Source organism: Mastomys coucha, unplaced genomic scaffold, assembly GCF_008632895.1.
Source record: "Mastomys coucha isolate ucsf_1 unplaced genomic scaffold, UCSF_Mcou_1 pScaffold5, whole genome shotgun sequence".
NCBI classification, from domain to species: domain Eukaryota; kingdom Metazoa; phylum Chordata; class Mammalia; order Rodentia; family Muridae; genus Mastomys; species Mastomys coucha.
In genome coordinates, this window is record NW_022196911.1 from 48,622,801 (window position 1) to 48,644,816 (window position 22,016).

Here is a 22,016-nt window from a genome sequence, read left to right on the forward strand (position 1 = left end):
CTTACTCTTGTTTTATCTCTTGGAAGTTAATCTAAGGTCAATGGCTAAAGAGTCCCAGGATGGACTCAGATACCCCTGCTCCGATGTCCCGCAGCAGTTTTCTGCTGTTTTACTGCCTCCAATTTAATGACCCCCTCCAGCTTAATTTCTTAGAATTGACTGCAATATGAATTTTTTTCTCTTCACTTCTTTCTTTTCCTTTCTTTCTCTTTTCTTTCTTTCTTTCTTTCTTTCTTTCTTTCTTTCTTTCTTTCTTTCTTTCTTTTTTTTTTTTTGAGACAGGATTTCACTGTGTAAGCCTGGCCAGTCTGCAACTTGTTTAGTAGACAAGTCTGGCCTCAAAATCCCAGAAAACATTTGCCTTTCACCATGCCCAGATGTGCAAGAATTTTGCATTTGGTGTTTAGGATACTTTATAAAGATTGTTAGGAGTATTTTATTGATCATGGTACTTCAACAGTACTTTGCTTATTTGGCATAACACCTATTGTACATGTTGATATTAAAGGTCAAACATATACTAGAATATTTTTTTGTTTAATTTTTTAAAGATAGAGTCTTATTATGTAGCCCAGGCTGCCCTGGAATGTCCCCATATAGCCCAGGCTACTCTCACACTTGCAGTGACCTCCCACCTCTTCCTTTCTACTGCTGAGATTATAGATGTACACCATTGTGCCCAGATGTAGAATGAAGTTTTAATTCAGGGAATATGTTACATAACAGTGTCAAAAGGCTTAATTTTAAGAGTCATCAGACTCTGGAAGTAACAGATGGTCTGCACCATTCTCAGGGACCATCTTTGCATATGGACAGACTGGGACAGGCAAGACTTTCACCATGGAAGGTGTTCGTGCAGTGCCGGGGCTAAGAGGGGTCATCCCCAACTCATTTGCTCACATATTTGGTCACATCGCAAAAGCAGAGGGCGACACAAGGTGAGAGTGCTTCCGTTTCCTAATATTGAGAGGTTCCGACTGGAAAGACCTAGAGGCATGGAAATTATAACCACATTTCAGATACTGATTGTTCCACCATTGTCCTTACAGGTTTTTGGTTCGAGTGTCATACTTGGAGATATATAATGAAGAAGTTCGAGACCTTTTGGGTAAAGATCAGACACAGAGGTTGGAGGTAAGGATGGAATTAGAGTTAAAATAAAAATCGGTATAGAGTGCCTGTCAAATTAAGGTTCTTTTTCTACAAAAGGTGCTTTTAAAAACCTCTGCATATGTCAGTGCAGACCCATTTGAACATAAGTCACCAAAGCATGGCTGCCGAGTCAGGCGAGAACTTTGATAGATACCCTGTTCCTTTCACTAGCTTGTCCCGGAATACATTCCCAAGTGCTCAGCAGGTAAAGGGGCTTGCCACTGACCCTGAGACCACATGGTGGAAGGAGAGAACCATGAACTATTTTCTTAGACTGTCTTGTATTTTCTTCATGGCCCCATTACAAATAATTTTGTGTGCAGAATTCCCTTTTATGTTCTTATGCCTTATTACCTCCGTGAGTGCAAATGTGGTTCATACCCTACCTAGTTCATTCCCATGTGTAACAGTGGATACTCTGAGTAACTGGAACACTTACCGTTATAAACTAAAGTCTTAGGCATGTCTTTTGTATTTTAGGTTAAAGAAAGGCCTGATGTGGGAGTATATATCAAAGATTTATCAGCGTATGTAGTCAACAACGCTGACGACATGGATAGAATCATGACACTAGGCCACAAAAACCGTAAGTCTGCTGTGTTACTGTGATGGGGTGCCCTTCTGAGTGCTGGTCAAGAGTGTGCTGTGTTACTGTAATGGGGTGCCCATCTGAGTGCTGGTCAAGAGTGTGCTGTGTTACTGTGATGGGGTGCCCTTCTGAGTGCTGGTCAAGAAGCAGATAAGATGGCTTTTGCCCTATAGAGTTTAAAGTTTTAGTCTTTTATTTTATTATTCTTAGTTATTGGTTTGGTTTTGTTTCTTTTTTTTGAGACAGGGTACTTTGGAACTTGCTCTGTAGACCAGGCAGGTCTTGAACTCACCTAGATCCACCTGCCTCTGCTTCCGAGTGCTGGAATTAAAGGCATGTACCACCACTGCCTGGCAATTTTTTTTGTTTTAGATCCACTCATTTTATTACTATCTAGGGAATAATCTGAATGAACAGTAGCACAGGTTGGTTTTCATGCTGACTGAAGTTTATTTTCATTAGTACCATTCTTTTTGTTTGTTTGTTTGTTTTGTTTTGTTTTTTTTTTTTTTTTTTTTTTTTTTTTTTTTTTTTTTGAGATAGGGTATCTCTGTGTAGCCCTGGCTATCCTAGAACTTACTCTGTAAACCAGGTTGCCTTGAACTCAGAAATCTGCCTGCCTCTGCCTCCCAAGTGCTGGAATTAAGGCATGCGTCACCACTGCCCAGATAGTACCAATCTTTTTAAAAAAAAATTTATTTTATGTGTATGAATGTTTTGCCTGCGTGTATGTAAGTGCACCACATGTATGCAATGTCCACAAAGGCCAGAGGAGGGCATCAGATCTCCTGGAATTGGAGTTACAGACAATTGTGATCAGTCATGTGGGTTCTGGGAACCAAACCCAAGTCTGCTGGAAGAACAGTCAACACTCTGTAACTGCAGAGTAATCTCTCCAGCCTCTTTGTTTGTTTGAGACAGGCTTTCTCTATATATCTGTGGCTGTTTGGTTGGCCTCATACTTACAGAAGTCCTCCTGCCTTTACCTCCCACCTGCTGGTATTAAACACATGTACCACCAAGACCAGCTCTCCAGTCTCTTAATAGTGCCAGTCTTTGAAACAGTTTTGCTAGTTAAAATCATCTTTTTTTTTTTTTTTTTTGGCTTTGTTTTGTTTTTTTCAAGACAGGTATCTCTGTGTAGTCCTGGCTGTCCTAGAACTCACTGTGTAGACTGGACTGGCCTCAAACTCAGAGATCTGCCTGCCTCTGCTTGTGAATGCTGGGATTAAAGGCATACACCATTATCACCACTACTGGGCAAGTTAAAGTTTTGGTAACATTTTGATTGAACACTTAGTGAGTAGGAGGTACTTCTGTGTGCTTTATGGGAATGATCGCTTAGTCTTCACTGGAGTCCATGGCGATTTGGGAGAGCAAGACATAGTTTAAACACTACCTCTAAGGTCATGTAATTGCCAAGTGGTAGGGTGAGTGAGTGAACCTAGGCTCTTTTTTTTTTTTTTTAGATCTATTTATTTATTATTTGTAAGTATGCTGTAGTTTCAGACACACCAGAAGAGGTTGTCTGATCTCATTAAGGATGGTTGTAAGCCACCATGTGGTTGCTGGGATTTGAACTCAGAACCTTCTGAAGAGCAGTCAGTGCTCTTAACCACTGAGCCATCTCTCCAGCCCCGAACCTAGGCCCTTAGTCTGAATTACCCATAATATATACTGCTTCACTTCTGTTGAAAAGAAAAGCAAAGCCAGGCAGTGGTGGCTCACACCTTTAATCCCAGCACTTGAGAGACAGAGACAGGCGGATTTCTGAGTTCGAGGCCAGCCTGGTCTACAGAGTGAGTTCCAGGACAGCCAGAGCTACACAGAGAAACCCTGTCTCAAAAAAACAAAAAAAAAAAAAAAAAAAAAAAAAAAAAAAAAAAAAAAAAAAAAAGAAAGAAAGAAAAGAAAAGCAAAAAAAAATTTTTTTTTGGTTTTTGGAGACAGGGTTTCTCTGTATAGCCCTGGCTGTCCTGGAACTCACTCTGTAGACCAGGCCGGCCTCGAACTCAGAAATCCGCCTGCCTCTGCCTCCCAAGTGCTGGGATTAAAGGCGTGTGCAACCACCGCCCAGGATAAGAAAAGCAAAATTAAATAACATTTTCACTTTTTAGTAATTGTTTTAGATTTTTCTTCTAAAGAAGAAACATTTTACCAGGTATAATTGGCTTATACCTTTAATCTAAGTGTTTAGGAGATAGAGGCAGGTGGACCTTTGAGTTTGAAGCCAGTCTTGACTACATAGGAGTTTTAGGCTAGGCAGAGCTATCTTGCCCAGGATGGCCTCAAACTTATAATCTTCCTGCCTCAGTCTCCCATATACTAGGATTACAAGAATGGACCTCTATCCTGTTTTAGCATGTGTTAAAAGGTTTGTTTTTGTTTTTAGACACAGTCTCACATGTAGCCCCTGTTTGACCTGGAACTTGATATGTAGATGAAGCAGGTTTACAGAGATGCACCTGTTTCTACCTCCTGAGGGCTGGGATTCCAGGCATTTGCACAATCTTAGTGTTGTAAAAAGTTCCTGTCATGTTGGCATCTTTTGATGTTAATGGATGTGGATCCACCTCATGTTTTCAGTGGCTGTTTAGTAACTTAGCTCTCCCACAGTAGATTGACAGCCTTGTACTGGGTCTTCCTGATACTGTTTCAAGCAGTGTTGCGCTGATTCTCCCTGCAACACCTGATGTGTGTGTGCAAGTCACTCTGTAGTTTGGAGTCCCAAACATAATTCTCTAAGGAAGGTTGAGTCATCAGCAGGGTTTTGTTGTTGTTGTTGTTAATACGTGGAGTGTATTTGTTTGTTTGTTTTTGTGGTGTAATCTTTTCTTTTTTTCCAAGAGAGGAGGTCTTGCTATGTTGCTGAGGCAGCCTGGGTCACCTGAGTTGATATGCCCTCCTGCCTTAGCCTCCCAAGTAGACACCACTATGTTCAGTTTCATAGATAGATACAATCTTTCAATAGTAGTATTTTGGAGTGAAGTACAGAATTTTATGCTGTGATTATGTTATAATGTGAGTACATTATAGATTCTTTGGTAATAGTGTGAATTATAAAAGATGTATACAACGGCTAAACACAGACTGTGGTTAATAGTTGGATATAGCCAGTGGCTTTGACTGTGATGAGGCCAAGCACTTTAAATGTTCTGGGTATTAAATTAGTTAATTAGCCCTCTCAGAGCTGAGGATAGCTCAGTTGCTAAAGTACTTACTTAGCACACATAAAGCCCATGTTCAACTCCCAGCACTGCATAAAGTAAGCATGGTGGTAGTCAAGAGGTAAAGATAGGAGACCAAAGTTTAAGGATAGCTTGGGCTAGAGCACACCCTGTCTAAGCAAAGTAAACATGAAGGCATTGTGTTAAAATCTTAAAGGTTCTTTCCTTTGTTAAAGGTTCTGTTGGTGCGACTAATATGAACGAGCACAGCTCCCGATCCCATGCCATCTTTACCATTACTATAGAGTGCAGCGAGAAAGGCGTGGATGGAAACATGCACGTCAGGATGGGGAAGCTCCACCTGGTGGATCTCGCTGTAAGTACCGGCCGCTACCTAAGTTCTCTGGGAACTTTGCCTGTTAATGAAAATTAACTCAGAGGAATGGTTACATGATTTTTCAAAGTGCTTTTTATTATGGGATATCTGAAAGTGTCATAATATCACCCACCATCAACATCTGTCAGCTCCTGGACAGGCCTTTTTTGTCTATTCTTTTTTTTTGGTTTTTTGAGACAGGGTTTCTCTGTGTAGCCCTGGCTATCCTGGAACTCACTCTGTAAACCAGGCTGGCCTCGAACTCAGAAATCCGCCTGCCTCTGCATCCCAAGTGCTGGGATTAAAGCATGCGCCACCACTGCCCGGCTCTTTTTGTCTATTCTTACTCACTTTTTCTTCCCTTTTTATTTTGAAGTGAATTTCAAATGTCATATGAGATACTTTAAATTACTTTAAAAAAAAACAGACTAGAAAAAAAGCACAATTTTTAAAAATTTGATTTAAAAAAATTAGCCCATTTTTTGGTCTGTTTATTGCTAGGGATCAGAAAGACAAGCAAAAACTGGAGCCACAGGACAGCGCCTCAAGGAAGCTACCAAAATCAACCTTTCATTGTCCACCCTGGGCAATGTTATTTCTGCCTTGGTGGATGGAAAAAGCACTCATGTGCCGTATCGGAACTCTAAACTGACCCGTCTCCTGCAGGATTCCTTAGGAGGGAACTCAAAAACCATGATGGTAAGATGGCAGTCACGGCAGTTAGTTCACAGACAGCAGAGTTAAGATTCTAATTAGTGCCTGTAATTGACGTGAGGAGCACTTCACAGATCAGTCCCTCTTCCTTGTGTAATGTACTGTATAATTGCCCATGCTTGTATCATTTCCATGCCTATATGATTGATACCAATGTAAAGAAGGCCATACTGCATGTGTGCTTCAAGTATGTTTTGGTAACGGTGGTGTTAGAAGTGTAGAATGATTTACATTTCTAATTCAACAGTGTGCAAATATTGGGCCAGCAGATTATAATTATGATGAAACCATCAGTACCTTGCGGTATGCCAACCGCGCCAAGAACATTAAAAACAAAGCTAGAATAAATGAAGATCCAAAGGATGCTCTGCTTCGCCAGTTTCAGAAAGAAATAGAAGAGCTGAAGAAAAAGCTTGAGGAAGGTAACTACTCACAAAGATTACTGTAGCTTTAATAGCTTTTTAATAGCTTTTTTTTTTTAATAGCTTTTTTTTTTTACACTAGGTAGCTTTAATAGCCAGTTTGTTTCTGAGATACTTCACTCCCTAGTTAGTGCTGAGCACATGCCTTTATTTTGATGATTCATTTATTTTTCACATCTTTATAGATAAAATATACATAATAAAAGTTGACATTTGACTCTTCTAGGCACCCCACATAAGGAAAAAAATTGTGCATTATTTGTGCATCTGTGTTCAGCTTGTTCACAGTGTAAGGGCTTTGGGGCTGGATTTCTCTCTAGCTTAAGTCACTAGGATTCCATCCTGCTTCTACACTGTTTTGTATATCTATTCCTCTATTCGGTGTGAGTTGCTGCACCTCTTGGTTTGTGTCAATGGTGTGACTGTGCACATTGGATACACACATGTTCAAGTCCTTGTGCAGATGGTGCTGGGCGTGTATATCCAAAGGCAGTCATGATGACAATCATTGTTTGTGACAGGCTTCACTTTATTGTGTCCTTCTGACCCTGTGCTCTTGTCTTTATGATCTAGTTAATAGAATGATCATAAACAATAAAATATAGGCAAAAGCATTAAAATAATAATTTTATAAATTTATTTTAAAATTATTTGAGGTTTAAGGAAGTTCATATAGTACAGAGAGCTTCCATCTGCCCATGTGTGGCATTATTCACACCAGAGTCTTGTTACTGAGCCCAGAAAATGCTGATTCAGAACCACTCACCAACCCGAAGACTAGCCAGACTTTACCATTTTCCCTCATAGTGAGAACCTGTGTGAAGTGACAGTTTATGACTATTTGTTCTCCTGACTCAGTAGCACAGGCTAGCCTTAATCCCCTGGCAGTCTTTCTGACAGCTCCCAAAGACTGGAACTCTTTAAAAACATAAATGTCAGGGTTGGAGAGATGGCTCAGTGACTAAGAGCACTAGCTGCTCTTCTACAGGATCTGCATTCTATTTCTAGTACCCACACTGTGGCTTACACAGTATGTAAGCACCCATAGGCATAAAATTCAAAACAAAGATATGAATCTTAAGCAGAAAACAAGAGAAAATGTTCTCCCAAATGATCACAATTTTTTTTTTTAATTTTTTAAAAAGTATGTTTTTAAGTTTATTTTATGTGTATGAGTACACTGGAGCTGTCTTCAGACACACCAGAAGAGGGCATAAGATCCCATTACAGATGGTTGTGAGCCACCATGTGGTTGCTGGGAATTAAGAGCAGTCAGTACTTTTACCCGCTGAGCCATCTCTCCAGCTCTTCAGGTCACAATTTTAAAAAGCAAGTGCTAGTTCATGATCCTTGTGTGTGTTTAAAGCTGTACTCACAGTGGGTCAGATTTTAACTTTTCTTTCGGGACTGTAAAAATAAAATTTTTAGCTAGGCATGAAGGTACATACCTTTAAAGATTTATTTCTTTTATGTATATAGTACATTGTAGCTGTACAGATGATTGTGAGCCTTCATGAAGTTGTTGGGAATTGAATTAGGACCTCTGCTCACTCTGGCCAACCCCACTTGCTCTGGTCGCTCCTGCTCACTCAGTCCCTGCTTGCTCCAGCCTATAGATTTATTATTATAAATAAGTACACACCAGAAGAGGGCATCAGATCTCATTACAGGTGGTTGTTAGCCATCATGTGGTTGCTGGGATTTGAATTCAGGACCTTTGGAAGAGCAATCAGTGCTCTTACCCACTGAGCCATCTCACTAGCCCGAAGGTACAGTACACACCTTTAATCCCAGCACTCTGGAGACAGATGCAGGCAGAGTGCTGTGAGTCCCAGGCCAGTCAGCTACATAATGAGATCCTGTCTCAAAAATTTTTTTCTGCTGGGCGGTGGTAGTGCACGCCTTTAATCCCAGTGCTTGGGAGTCAGAAGCAGGTGGATTTCTGAGTTCGAGGCCAGCCTGGTCTACAGAGTGAGTTCCAGGACAGCCAAGGCTACACAGAGAAACCCTGTCTCAAAAAAAATTTTTTTTCTTTTTTTCTAACAAAGTAAAATAAAATTTCTGTGTACATAGTGTATGTGGTTGCATGTGATCTGTGCATGTGTACAGGCTTAGAGATGAGGACAGTACAGGTGTTGTTCCTCTTGGTGGGACTGGGAAGACAGGATCTCTCACTGGCCTGGAATTCACCAAGGCGGCTAGGCTAGCTTGTCAGCAAGCAGGAATCCTGCAGTCTCCACCTGCCCTTCCTATCTCTAAGTTTAAACAGCAAATACACTATCCAGAACATTTAAATGGATCTTCAGTTTGTATTTGGTGCAACAAAAACTTAATGAAGAGAACAGATATAGGCATTTTCTAAGTAGCCAATAATGACTTGGTAACAGACTAAAAGTCATTGTTAAATTTCTGTCCAAGGGGAAGAAGTGTCAGGCTCTGACATCAGTGGGTCAGAGGAGGATGACGAGGAGGGTGAACTTGGAGAAGATGGAGAAAAAAGGAAAAAGAGAAGGGGTAAGTTCTGCTAGTGTTCTAACCAGTTGGAACTGGCTAGAGCTGCTCCCTGATGATGAAGTGCCCACTTTTTATTTGCTGTTTTTAATTGAGGTAGTGGTTTCCGCAGGGAGTGCATGCTACATGCTTCATGCGGTTAACCTTGTAAACTTTGTTTATCTTCTGGCCATATCATCAATTGTAAAATTTTAAGTTGTAAAACTCTGTGGTGGTAGACATACTGTGGGGCAGTTTTACATCTTTGTTAGCTACCTGTCTGCTTTTGAGATTAGGACAATGTAGGATTTCTTTTCAAGTGATGAGAATTGTTAAAAACTGTATGCCAGAGCTATATTTGAGTGAGGATTACAAGTTTTTGTTGAATTCCTTTTTTTGTGAACTGTGTGTCACCTTTTAACCCTGTGGTGCTGAGGCTACAGGTGGCATGTAGAAAAGGATGTCCCTGCCTCATTCAGACCCAGCCCTCTCCTCAGTTACTGCAGGCTGCTGTGCAGTCATAGTTTTAGCCAGTCCTGTTGAAAACAGACCCTCACTGCTTGATGCGGAATCCCAAGTCAAAACTGAAGATTCTGTACAATCAAAACACAGAAAAAGCACCATTGTAGGGTAGACTACAGTGTGCTGGGCAAATCCATGCAGAACCTGCTTTTGTAAATAAAGTGTTTCAGAGCAGCCATGCTCATCTGTTTACTTGTGGTCTCTGGCTCTTTCACACTAAAGCATGTGGCCTGGCTGTTGGTCCTTTTGCAAAAGCTGTCAGCTGTCCCTGACTTTATATCTAGTTTATTTTCTAACCTGAAAGCAGATAGTAGACTTACTAAAAGTAAATTTTACATAGAAAAAAATGCCACTGTTTAATATGTTAAGATATTTTAAAGTAATGTATGCTGAGAAGCCTTACGTTTTTTTAGTGAGCCTTGTCAATTATACCCTGAAGCTTTAAACATAAGTATCTAAAGCCTGATAGCCTGATGTCTTGAGGGGCGGTGGGGAATTGGAGACAGTGTTGTCTATGATGAACAGCTTATTTTTATAATGTGAATTGTGTGTCTTTACAGTTTAAGGCTGTTTCTCTTAGCAGCTTAAATAGACTTGCCAAGTGACTTTTTTGTCATTTCAACCCTCTGAATAATTATGTTTTAGATGAGTAGTGGGGTTTGCCACTGCTGCAGATCTTTAAAGAAATGCATGGCTTTGTGTGGAAAGTTCAGTGGCAGGCCTACCTAGTTACAAGCTGGAGTGAGTCGCGCTTGAGTGCGAAGCTTTAGTGTCCTCTGAGTTAGTCCCTCCTGCAGGACTCAGGGTTTCTCTGTGTACTCGTTCAATCTTGTTCCTCTCTCTGCTTGCCGTGGGCTCGTTTCTTTGTCTTCCAGGCAGTAGCAGCAGCAGTAGCTCAGACTCCACATGTTCTGTCATAGAGAAGCCCCTGGATGAGTTCTTGCCTCGTGAGTGGCGGCCCTCACCTTCTCTAACAGAGCTCTGGCTTCTCCATCACTCATGGGCTTCATTTGGGAGATGCTGCCCCACTTCCTGTCATGACTGGTCCATGTTGGGCTCCCAGTGGAACAAGCATGTGATTCCCCACCCTGCCATGGCTTCAGTTAACTGTGAAACATAGGCCAGAGCCTATGTTTGAGACAGTGGAAGAGAGAATCATGCTTTTGCCGCTGAGATAATGTAATGAGAGCTAGTAAGCTGTGTGAAAGAATAATTCTCAGGATTCTTTTTTATGCCTCATTATACACTTTAAATTCTGGTCAGTGTAAGAGAAACGGACAACAAATCTCGACTCTCTACAAGCACAAATTAAAGTTTGTTGGTGCAGCAGCACCCATTGTAACAAACCATACACACTCCAAATAAAGAGATGTGTGAAGCCTGAGGCAGAGAGAGAAGACTGAGCAGCGTTGCATCCCAACTGGATGGCTCCCCCTGCTAACGTTACCAGGTCTATTTTAAGACTCTTGTGAGATGTGATTAGAAAACTCAGTCACACAGAGTTCATAAACTCTGTCTAGACTTACTTCAGATGTAGATTTTTTTTTGTAAACCATTAAGTTGAAAAGCATTATTTAATTTGTCTATTTCTACTTTCAGAAGAAAATGGGAGCGACACTTGCTTCCCCCAGCTCGCTCGCAGCTTGCTGTCTCTTAAAGCATTATCTGTATCCTTAGCTGCTCCAGACTAATGACAGAAACCGTTGCTTTAGCTCTGCTAGGGGACACCGCAGGGTCTCAAGACAGTGTGTCTGTGACAGTGCTGAAGCACGCTGCCCGAACAGCTGACCTCGCTGCTGCTAACATAAGATCACGGCATTGTCCAGACAGCACACAGAAGCACAGTTTGTATATAAACTGTGAAGTGACAGAAAAGTGTCTGAGCAGGAAGCATCGTTCTCTAATGTTCTGTTCTAAAACTTAGCATTCTTAGAGAGTAGTACATGAAAGTAGGTTGTGAAATGAGTTGTACCTTATTCAATTCGGGACCTTTTTTTTCCAATTCAGGAAGCTTTAATTGCTGTTTGCATACTTAACATTTACTTTCTGTTGTTGTAACATGGGTGTGTTGGGGAGTGGAGAGACGATTGTCCCAGCATGTGGATGCTGTGTGTAACCTGTGTATATGTCCCCTCCCATTAAAAAATACAAGTGGCCGCTCAATGTCCCTTGCTTGAATCATCAGTTGTCATTTACTTCTCTAGTCATTATTTAATTACCCAGAACAATCTACCCAGAGGCTGAATGTGAGTTTGCTACATACAGGTGCACTTCATTTTCCATAATTAGAGCTGCTTACAAATCAAGTTGGAAAAATAAGAATATTATGAACTGATTGCTTTTAAAATTCATTTACCCTTTTGTTAGTCACATGATCAGTATAAACTACTGTAAATTAGTTTATCTATTTTGTTGCTTCAGGTCTACCTGGTAGATTTTCTTTAAATGGGGGACACCTGTAATGGGTTTTTATATATATATATATATATAAGAAAAAAAACATTGAATTGGGAAATTTTTAAAATGGATAATGACAACTTTGTTACTCTTAATTTAGTGATTTTAAAAATTGACTTCATTTGCCCTTCTAGATATTTTCCAGGTCTTAGCATGTTCCCAATTCCATGTCTGTAACCCATCAGCATAAGCACATGCTCTGAGCGGTACCACCTGCAGGGGGCACTATGGGCACCTGAGATTGCGCGGGAACCACAGGGTGAACTGAGTCTAGCATTCGTGCTTGTCTTATGGAACATGCTTTCTTTTTCTGTCGGCTCTATTTCAGTTTTGATTATTTGATTCGTGTCTGTGCTCATGCTAAATGAATGCTGTTACACGGTTTTCTCTGTTGTACAAAGGAAATAATGTTTTCCTTTCTTCCCTCCTCATCTCTGTGCACATGCTTCCTGTCTGCGACTCGCTTACCGCTTCTTTGCAAGATCAAGCAGGTTGGTGTGATTGGCTGGCACTTCACCTGTGCACTTACTCATTTTCTCAAGACCTTTGATTTAAGTACTTGACTTTTTTATTTTAATAATTTTTACAAGGTAAGTATCTGTCTTTTAAAAACAGTTCCATTTTAGCTATTTTAAAAACCTTTCCCTTTAAATCCTTAAAGATCTATTAAGTCAATTTTTGAAAATGTGCAGGTACCTGATTTGACAGCCAGGCATTTTCTTCCTTTTTTGAAGGCCAAGAGTCAGTTCTTGTTGCCTACGCCATGGGTACTTGTGACACACATGATATTAGTCGAGTTGTCGCTTACTGCAGCTCCACCCCTGCCTACCCCACCAGGTCACCTTCACTTCAGTGGCACCTGACAGACCAAGCACTGGAAGGCTCACTACTTGTCTTTGACTTAGCTAAATACTTTGGTATACTCTCAGCGTGCCTTTTTAGATTTATTTACTTGAACTTTTTGTGCTAAATTTTATCAGTGAGAACTAGAAAAGTTTCTGAGGTTGGGGTTTTCCAAACCCTCTGGAGGTTTTGTGGTTGCTGTTTTGTTTTGTTTTGTTTTGTTTCTTTATTGATTTGATTGGTGAAACTGTGTGTGTGGTCCCGGGAATGAACCCAGGGCTTTGGACATGGTGGCCAAGCACTGAGCTACACCCCCATCTCCTTTAAAAAATCTCTTCAGGGGGCTGGAGTGATGGCTTAGCAGTTAAGAGTACTGACCGCTCTTCCAGAGGTCCTGAGTTCAATTCCCAGCAACCACATGGTAGCTCACAGCCATCTGTAATGAGATCTGATGCACTCTTCTGGTGTGTTTGAAGACAGCTACAGTGTACTCATATACATAAATAAAAATAATCTCTTCAGAAGCATATGCCATTGGAGGGGTCAAAGTGCTCAGTGAGGGCCCAGAAGGCAGACCACTTCAGGCTCCTCATAGCATCCCCCAGTGGAAAGCAGGCCACTGGAGGCTAAGGCTTGTATCTAGGGAAGCACGGGATACAAATTCATTCCTTCAAGATCTGTGTAAAAGTTACTCTTGGTCACCAAATTTTTACACAGTCAAATTTAGCTTAAAGTGTTACTTGAAAAAAATAATGTGATTTGTCACCATGATTCTGGCTAGAGCCACATGGGACTTGAATGTGTGGACCTTTGAACTGACCCTAGCTGTGTGCATAATGTTCATGAAATCTCCTGAGCACAGTGAGACACTTGCATTTAAAGCATGGGTTCAAAGGGATCACTATGTAAGGCGACCACCTCAGCAACAGACAGCATTTATACATTTTTCTCTGCAACCCTGATTTGTATTACTGCCTCCTGATGGGTTTTTGGAGCTGTTTATAACTATTAGCAAAACAAAAACACTATGAGTCCAAAATTACATTCACATATTGATCTGCACATTCATCTCCACAATTAGTACCCATGCCTTCTACCCATGCTATTTTTGTTTTAATGTATTTGCCATTTTTCTCTAGATGTTTGTAACCCTGAGGTGGAAGTTACATGTTTAATGTGTATGTACTTCCTGTAAACCTGAACTTAGACTTTTTTTTTCTCAAATTTTTAATAAGTTATTGCAGATAGAAAGTCTTTTCACAGAGTTCATTGGGAATAGGAATTCAATTGTTTGTGAAAACTGTTCTGTACAGCATAAGTCTGAAGGTTCAAGGTAGATGGCTGTGCCATTAGGCCCAGGCCACCTCCAGCACGGAGTGCAGTGAATCACACCACACCAGCCGCCTGGATCACAGCTCTTAGCTCCTCTTTGGTTTTGTGCTTAGATTTTGCTTTAGACTTTGGTTCTAAAGAAGGAAGGATGCTGTTCAACTCTTAAGTTCCTAATGTGATTTTGTCTTAAGAGTTGACAAGGCCTCTGCACGATCCTGCCTTTCACGGCTCCTGCAAGAGTCTACTCAGATCTGCAGTCTCCTCATAATTGGTTTTCAGTTCCTTTTCCTTCTCAGCAGGAGGAGCTGGAGTTGGGGCATAGTTTATAATCCTCTGTCCTTGTCCCTTGAGAAGGAAGTAGAGAATGACAAGCTTTCAGGAGCGCCTGAGGCCTGACGGTTCTATGAAATGCTTGTTGTTCTGAAGGAACACATTTCTAAGAACTTGCATCAACCACAAATGAATTGTCATTTGCTCAGTTTCAGAACCATTAAGGTGGTGCTTGTTCTCTCTCTGTTATTTTTTCATGTAACTTGATGATGTTGAGGTTCCCTGGTGAACTTGATGTGAGCAGGCTGCATCTGTCTGCACATATTAGTACGTTGCTGTCCGTTGGAGGCTACTTTTCAGCTTACCAGCTCGTAGCCTGCTGACTTCATACTTGGCATGTTTGATTTGAGTTAGGGACTCTGAGGATCTAGTTTGACATCTAGTAAGTTACTTTGGTGGCTCATTTATGATTTATCAGGGCAGCTTACCAGTGTGACATGTCTGCCTTAAATTAGTATCTTACAGCTCGAGCTTGAAAGTGATTGAAGAATCATTTTCCCTTTTAGCTTCTGTGTGCTATTTGGGGGCCCACAGGCTTTGCTTTTTATTTGGCTTTCCTGTTAATCTTCTTTCCCTGCTTTCTGCTCATCTATTTTGTTCCTCTTCCTTTTCTCCTACATATCACACACAGTTGGACAACAGTTTGAATTTATTAATGAATTAAAAAGTTGTAGGAACTACTAAGTAGAAGCGGCAGTTTAACATTCTCTGTTGATGACTGAGCATAGGCATGGCTATACTAAGCTGACTCTTATGTCTGAAGCACCAACTGATTTTAGTGACTGCTGCAATTACATGACTCAAATAGGTAAAAAGAAAGTTTCCCCAGATAAGATGGTGGAAATGCAAGCGAAAATTGATGAGGAAAGAAAAGCACTGGAAACCAAACTTGACATGGAAGAAGAAGAAAGAAACAAGGCTAGAGCTGAACTGGAGAGACGGGAGAAGGACCTTCTGAAAGCACAGTGAGTATGGTGGAGAGTCGGGGCCGGGCGGGCTCACGGTCGCAGTCTCATGACTGCGGGCTCCAGGATTCTTCACACGATTCTGTATCAGGAAAGTCAACCAATTAAAAAACAGCCAAAAGCTTGATTTTCATCTCCAGCATAGCTGTTTTTAGGGTGGATGGGTCCATTGAATCTGATCTATTTCTAAGACTTGGATCTTTCTGATCATTTATTCTGTGTGTAGGAGAAAATATTGGCCAATGTGAATCATACCTTAGGTGATGGGTTAATGCCATGTAGTGGTATGGCTTGGAGAGAGAGCACATGACTGGATTTCTCTAAGCATATACCTTCAGTCCCACTTAAATTGGGGCAGTGAGACTAGAACAGCAGATGCCAAAGCTTTAGGATGTTCTTTTAATGATAGGCAAGAGCATCAGTCTTTGCTGGAGAAGCTGTCTGCCTTGGAGAAGAAGGTGATCGTGGGCGGCGTAGACTTGCTGGCCAAGGCGGAGGAGCAGGAGAAGCTTCTCGAGGAGTCCAACGTGGAGCTGGAGGAGCGGCGGCGAAGAGCTGAGCAGCTTCGGAAAGAGCTAGAGGAAAAAGAGGTGACTCCGTGTTGAGTGTGGTGTGTGCAGCATGCTCACCTTTTCCAGGATACCAAAATGAAATGCTTGTTCTAAACACCAAAAATGAAATGGAAAGCAAATTGCGGATCATCTCGAAGACAGTAGTTGCCAGATGTCTAGATCATTTGTCACACTGAGTTTAGACTTAAGGAAATTATTCTGAAGTTAACTTGTTTTTATCATAGCAAGAACGCTTGGACATCGAAGAAAAGTATACCAGTCTGCAAGAGGAGGCACAAGGAAAGACGAAGAAATTAAAGAAAGTCTGGACCATGCTGATGGCTGCAAAGTCAGAGGTTGATGTCTTAAAGATTGTCCATAACGCTGTTTAGAGGCTTAATGTGTGCCTGCTGTTTGGTTTGGTTTTTGTTGTTTTTTTGAGACAGGTTTTTTTTTGTGTGTGTGTAACCTTGGCTGTTCTAGAACTCACTCTGTAGACTAAGCTGGCCTTGAACTCAGAGATCCATCTGCCTCTACTGGGACTAAAGGCATGTGCCACCCCACCCTGGCTTTGTGTGCTTATAGTTTTAAAGCACTTCTTTCTGTGTATTTTAAATTTTACTTAATAAGCTCCCATACACTCCCCTTCTCCCCCCAGCTATAAGTGATCTGAAGTAGACAATGATGGTGTCAATGATGGCGTCAGTCTGTCTGAACTGGGCCAGTTTTTATTGGGCCTCATAGACTAGCGTCCTGGGCTAGGTGCATTGTGCTTCAGGTCTTGTTTACTTTACACTGTCGTGGGTTCTCTGCTAGATGGCTGACCTCCAGCAAGAGCATCAGAGAGAAATTGAAGGTCTCCTGGAGAACATTCGGCAGCTCAGCCGTGAGCTTCGACTTCAGATGCTCATCATTGATAACTTCATACCTCAGGATTACCAGGTGAGCAGGTCACTAGTGAAGGCTGGAGATAAGCTATTATAACTAAGATGTTGAGTGTTTACGTTCCAGCTACCCTCTGTAAAGTTTGCTTGAACTAATTCTGTCACGTAAAAGTGTCTTGTTTAGGGTTGCTGTAGCTATGATTGAACACTGTGACCAAAGCAACTTGGGGAGGAAAGCATTGACTTGGCTTATACTTCCATTTTACTGTTTATCATTGAAGGGAATCAAGATAGAACTCAAGCAGGGCAGGAAGCTGGACACAGGAACTGATGCAGAGGTCATGGAAGGGTGCTACTTAATAGCTTGCTCCTCATGCCTTGCTCAGCCTGCTTTCTTAAAGAACCCTGGACTACCTGCCTATGTAGGGCACTGCCCACATGGGCCGAACCCTCACCCATCAATCACTGAGAACATGCCCACAGATAGTTCTTATGGAGGCATTTTCTCAGCTGAGATTCCTTTCTTGCAGATAACTCTAGTGTGTGTCAAGTTGATAAGACTAGCCAACATAAAAGATGTTCATTTTCTTTAGAATGTAACTATCTTTTTGAATATCTAAGTATCTAAGAATATGTCAGCCCATTGGAAGGACCTTGGTTCATGTAATGCATGCTCAAGGAGGTGACAGACCTACTAGGTCATTAGCATGCTTTATTAGCAAGTAGAGAGGAAGCTTGAGAGGTGGCTCAGTAGTTAAGAGCACTGGTTGCTTGCTCTTCCAGAGAACCCAGGTTCAATTCCCAGCATCCACACATAACCAACCATCTATAATTCCAGTCCCAGGAGATCAGGCATGTAGTTCACAGACACAACCAAATATACAAAATCCATACCTAAATAACTTTCAAATAAAAAAAAAGTAAGCAGAATGTACTGGTGCCCTCTCCCTGATGAATGTACTCTGCCCACTGCCTTTCTCCTCTCTCTTCTCTCTCCTCTCTTCTCTCTTTCTCTTTTACTGTGTAAGTAGACAACATGAAATTGCCCATTCTAATCATCTGTATGTATGTATGCAGTTGAACAACACTAAATTTATTACTTCCTTGTATAACCAGACATCATCAATTTTTTTTTTTTTTTTTTTTTAGTTTTTCGAGACAGGGTTTCTCTGTGTAGCCCTGGCTATCCTGGAACTCACTCTGTAGACCAGGCTGGCCTCCAACTCAGAAATCCACCTGCCTCTGCCTCCCAAGTGCTGGGATTAAAGGCATGCGCTACCACTGCCCAGGTCCAAAAATCATTTTCAAATATGTAGTAATTGTTATTGTCAACATAAATCTTAAATTTTTCTTAGCAAAATTTTTATTTTGTTTTTATTTTGTTTATATGAGAATATGGGTTTGTGCATAGAGTCTAGGAAAGTGTATTGGGTTCCCTATAACTGGAGTCACAGGAGGTTGTGAGCTGCTAGATGTGGGTGCTGAGAACTGAGCCACAGTTGTTTGCAAAAGTAGTGGGCACGCTTAACCCCTGGAGCCGTCTCTCCAGCCTACCTTCTAGTATATCTTAATATACTTTAATGTGTGGGTTGTTTTTTTTTTTCTTTTTAATGTTGTGAATCTCAGTGTAGCTATGAGAAATTTGTCTGAAATTTTCCCCTTTGACTCCAAGTATCCAGAATCAGTCCTGGGTTTCTGGGACACTTCAGGATGCCCTAGTTCCATTAACTCATTACCTAAAATCAGAGCTGAAATCTAGACTGTAACCTGTTTCTAGCCAGATGCTTTTCCAGCCTTCCTATTTCTTTGCCTCTTCCAGCCTAGCCTGTCTGTCCTTCTGATTCCTGGGATCCCAACTTTAGCTTTTTGTTTTTCCATAGTTGAATAGAATGTGCATATGTTCCTAAGAATTGTATTTACTTGTTCCTACTTATTTATTTTTATTTTATGTATATGGATATTTTGTCTGTATGTATATATGTGTATTGTGTGGATGACTAGTGACTAGTGCCCACAGAGATGAGGTATCAGATGCCCCTGGAATTAGAGGTGTGAGCCACACTATTGTGAACCACCATGTAGGTGCTGGGAACTGAACCTAGGTCCTCTGCAAGAGCAATTGCTCTTAACCATTGAGCCAGCTCTCCAGCCCAAGGAGTATATATTTTTTAAATTCTTGATGCAGGCTGGGTAGCAATAGTGCACACCTTTATTGCCAGCACTTGGGAGGTAGGTGCAGGTGGATCTCTGAGTTCCAGGCCAGCCTGGTTTCCAGAGTGAGTTCCAGGACAGCCTGGGCTGTTACACAGAGAAACCCTTTCTCAAAACAAAACCAAAAATGCAGTACAAAATGTATTAGAAACAACTTTTTTCACTTAACATTGAAAGTATAGGTGTAGGGCTGGTGAGATGGCTCAGCAGGTAAGAGCACTGACTGCTCTTCTGAAGGTCCTGAGTTCGGATCCCAACAACCACATGGTGGCTCACAACCACCCATGATATGATCTGATGCCCTCTTCTGGTGCATTTGAAGACAAGTACAGTGAATTATGCTAGAGCGAGCAGGGCTGGAGCAAGCGGGGCTGGAGCAAGCGGGGCCGGAGCAAGGAGGGCCGGCAGAGGTCCTGAGTCCAATTCCCAGCAGCCACATATATGATGGCTCATGGCCATCTGTACAGCTACAGTGTACTCATACATATAAAATAAATAAAATAAATCTTAAAAAAAAAAAAGAAAGTGTAGGTCTAATGTGCCAGGGAGATGGTTCAGAAAGTAAAGGCTCATTATATAAACTTGGTGACCTGTGGTTGATGCCCAGAACTCACATAAAGATATAAAAAGAGAGCACTGACTCATAGAGTTGTTCTCTGACTTCCACATAAGCACCGTGGCATGTCTCTACCCCATCATGTGCGTTACACAGTAGTGCTAAAATGCAAGGCCTTTAATGGAGCTTACTTAGTTCAAGGCATGAGGAAGTAAAGGGATTTTTTTGAGCAAGATGCAGTCATAGAAATAGGAAGACATCACACATGGCTATGTGGCTTTTTTATACACACAGATCTATCAATATTTTTTAGTGCCTTAACTGTTAACTAAAAGTAGGCTTGTACTCTGTTTGAAGGAAATGATTGAAAACTACGTCCACTGGAATGAAGACATAGGAGAATGGCAGCTAGTGAGTATTCCTTCACACTTGGTGACATTACAGCATGGAGAGTGTGCTGGCTGCTGTGGGAGGAAGCGGGTACAGGATGGAGCAGATGGGAACTCAGTGCACCAGATAGGATATCTTTCTGATTCACAGCAATGTGGAGAGCATTTGTGAAAAGGTTAGACCTGGGGCTCCTTGGTGCTCCAGGATAAGCATTGTGTTTGCTAGTGAGCCATCAGGGCATCTCACAGCACCCTCCCCAGGTCACAGGATTAATTCAGATGTGTCTCTTTTCCTTTTTTGAGAAATGTGTGGCCTACACAGGAAATAACATGAGGAAACAAACTCCAGTCCCTGACAAGAAGGAGAGAGACGTAAGAAACTTAAACACTGCCTCTGCCTTTATAGGATGGGGGCATTGCATGGCTTCTGGCTTGTGAGTAGAGGCTCTGGGGTGGGGCCCGCTAGGACAGGCCTGCTCTCCAGCACTCAGCAAAGTCGCCTTTCCTCTCCTTCCACAAGCATGGCCTGCTACCACTCTGGTGCGCCCTCTTCACCACTTTTCACCTCTAATTCCCGAGCTTTGTGTACAGTTTACATATTGGGATAGAAGGCACCTTTAAGGTTATTTGATTTTGTCTTTAGCGGTTCTTCTGCCTAGTGCCCTACGTGTTTAAATCTTCCCCAAATCTGGTTTAACTTGCCTTCCGTGTGTTTCTTGTAGCCATTTGAAGTAGACCTTTCCCACGTATACCTCGCCTATACAGAAGAGAGTCTGCGTCAGTCTCTGATGAAGTTAGAGAGGCCACGGACCTCCAAGGGGAAAGCAAGGCCAAAGACGGGGCGAAGGTGAGCCAGAGTCCTGGGGTGCCAATGTTGAGGTGGGAGGTTCAGATACACTCAGAGGCAGTCACACGTTAGTTAACATGGCACATAGTTTGAAATTATGTTCTGTATGCAGTTACAATTGGATCAGCAAAATAGAGATAAAGAATTGCACTCTGGGACAGTTATGGTGGCAAACACCTTTAACCCACGACTTAGGAGACAGAGGCCTGAAGATCTGAGCTCCAGACCAGCCTCATCTGCATAGCACATTTCAAGACAGCCAGGCACCCTGTCTCAAACGAGAGAAAGAATGGCAGTCTTTCAGACTTGTGTCCAGAGAGGAACAGAACTAGCTTCTGCCGGTCCTGTTATTTCCTACTCTCTTGTTCCGGGTTGAAATGTGTACATGGATTCTCCTACTTAAATGCCAATTAATTTGCCTAGTTTGACTCTCAAAAGACTGTATTTAGCTGGCCAGTGTTTCTGATGGTAGACATTGCCTCAAGGACACTGATTTCCTAGATCTCTAGAGAAGTGTGTGTGACTCTAGCACCAATTTTGATGTTGTGCAGTGTGTGCTTGTCACATAAGCTCAGAGGGAAACCTGGCTTGGGGCTCATGCTCCTTGTGTTCCTACAATGAGCTTAGAACCAATTACAAGACTTTTGTTTTATATATAGGGTGGTTAATTGGTGTTCCATAGCCTTTAAATGTAATACTAAAAAAATTGGAGTCATTAAACTAGGGCTGGAAGGAATCAGCTGCCTGCTAAAATATACAAGATTTTTGCACTTTATAACATATTGATGATGAACAACTGAATCTACACATGGAATCTTTAAAAATATATAAATATTATTTTATCTGTAGATGATCGTTTTTCCTGCATGTGTATATGTGCACCAGGTGTCAGATCCCCTGGAATGGTTGGTCAAGAGCTACCATGTGGGCGCTGGGATGTGAACTCGGGTCTCTGGAAGAGTAACAAATGCCCTTGAGCATCTCACCATCTCTACAGCTGCTCTTCTGCTGCTAGATGCTTTCCTCTGAGCTCGCCTGTTATTAGGAAGATGGTACTAAAAAAAAGATGGGCAAATCAGAATGAGGCGGTTGACCAACCTCACAGAGAGACAGGCAGAGGAGGGCAATGGAGCAAGCTGGGAGAGTGGTTCTGTCCCTTGTTAGTGTGAGAGCAGAGGCCCCATTGTTGCTGTGCTATTGCCTTTTAAGAGAGGGATCC

At 41.8% G+C, this 22,016-nt stretch overlaps 1 protein-coding gene across 4 annotated transcripts in view; it reads left to right on the forward strand.

Moving 5' to 3' along the window:
- Nucleotides 1-22,016, forward strand: part of Kif3a (kinesin family member 3A) — a 33,333-nt gene that overhangs the window by 9,616 nt on the left and 1,701 nt on the right. For 2 of the 4 annotated variants that reach the window (XM_031351633.1, XM_031351635.1), the window contains exons 3-17: nt 794-938; nt 1,050-1,134; nt 1,633-1,738; nt 5,145-5,284; nt 5,786-5,983; nt 6,246-6,420; nt 8,839-8,934; nt 12,372-12,380; nt 15,203-15,359; nt 15,769-15,949; nt 16,156-16,266; nt 16,727-16,852; nt 19,919-19,972; nt 20,254-20,322; nt 20,673-20,797. In XM_031351633.1, coding sequence (XP_031207493.1) covers nt 794-938; nt 1,050-1,134; nt 1,633-1,738; nt 5,145-5,284; nt 5,786-5,983; nt 6,246-6,420; nt 8,839-8,934; nt 12,372-12,380; nt 15,203-15,359; nt 15,769-15,949; nt 16,156-16,266; nt 16,727-16,852; nt 19,919-19,972; nt 20,254-20,322; nt 20,673-20,797 — 1,777 coding nt within the window. Of the gene's footprint in view, nt 1-793; nt 939-1,049; nt 1,135-1,632; nt 1,739-5,144; nt 5,285-5,785; nt 5,984-6,245; nt 6,421-8,838; nt 8,935-10,307; nt 10,380-12,371; nt 12,381-15,202; nt 15,360-15,768; nt 15,950-16,155; nt 16,267-16,726; nt 16,853-19,918; nt 19,973-20,253; nt 20,323-20,672; nt 20,798-22,016 lie in introns of all 4 variants that reach the window. The other 2 variants (XM_031351636.1, XM_031351634.1) reach the window with 2 other exon arrangements.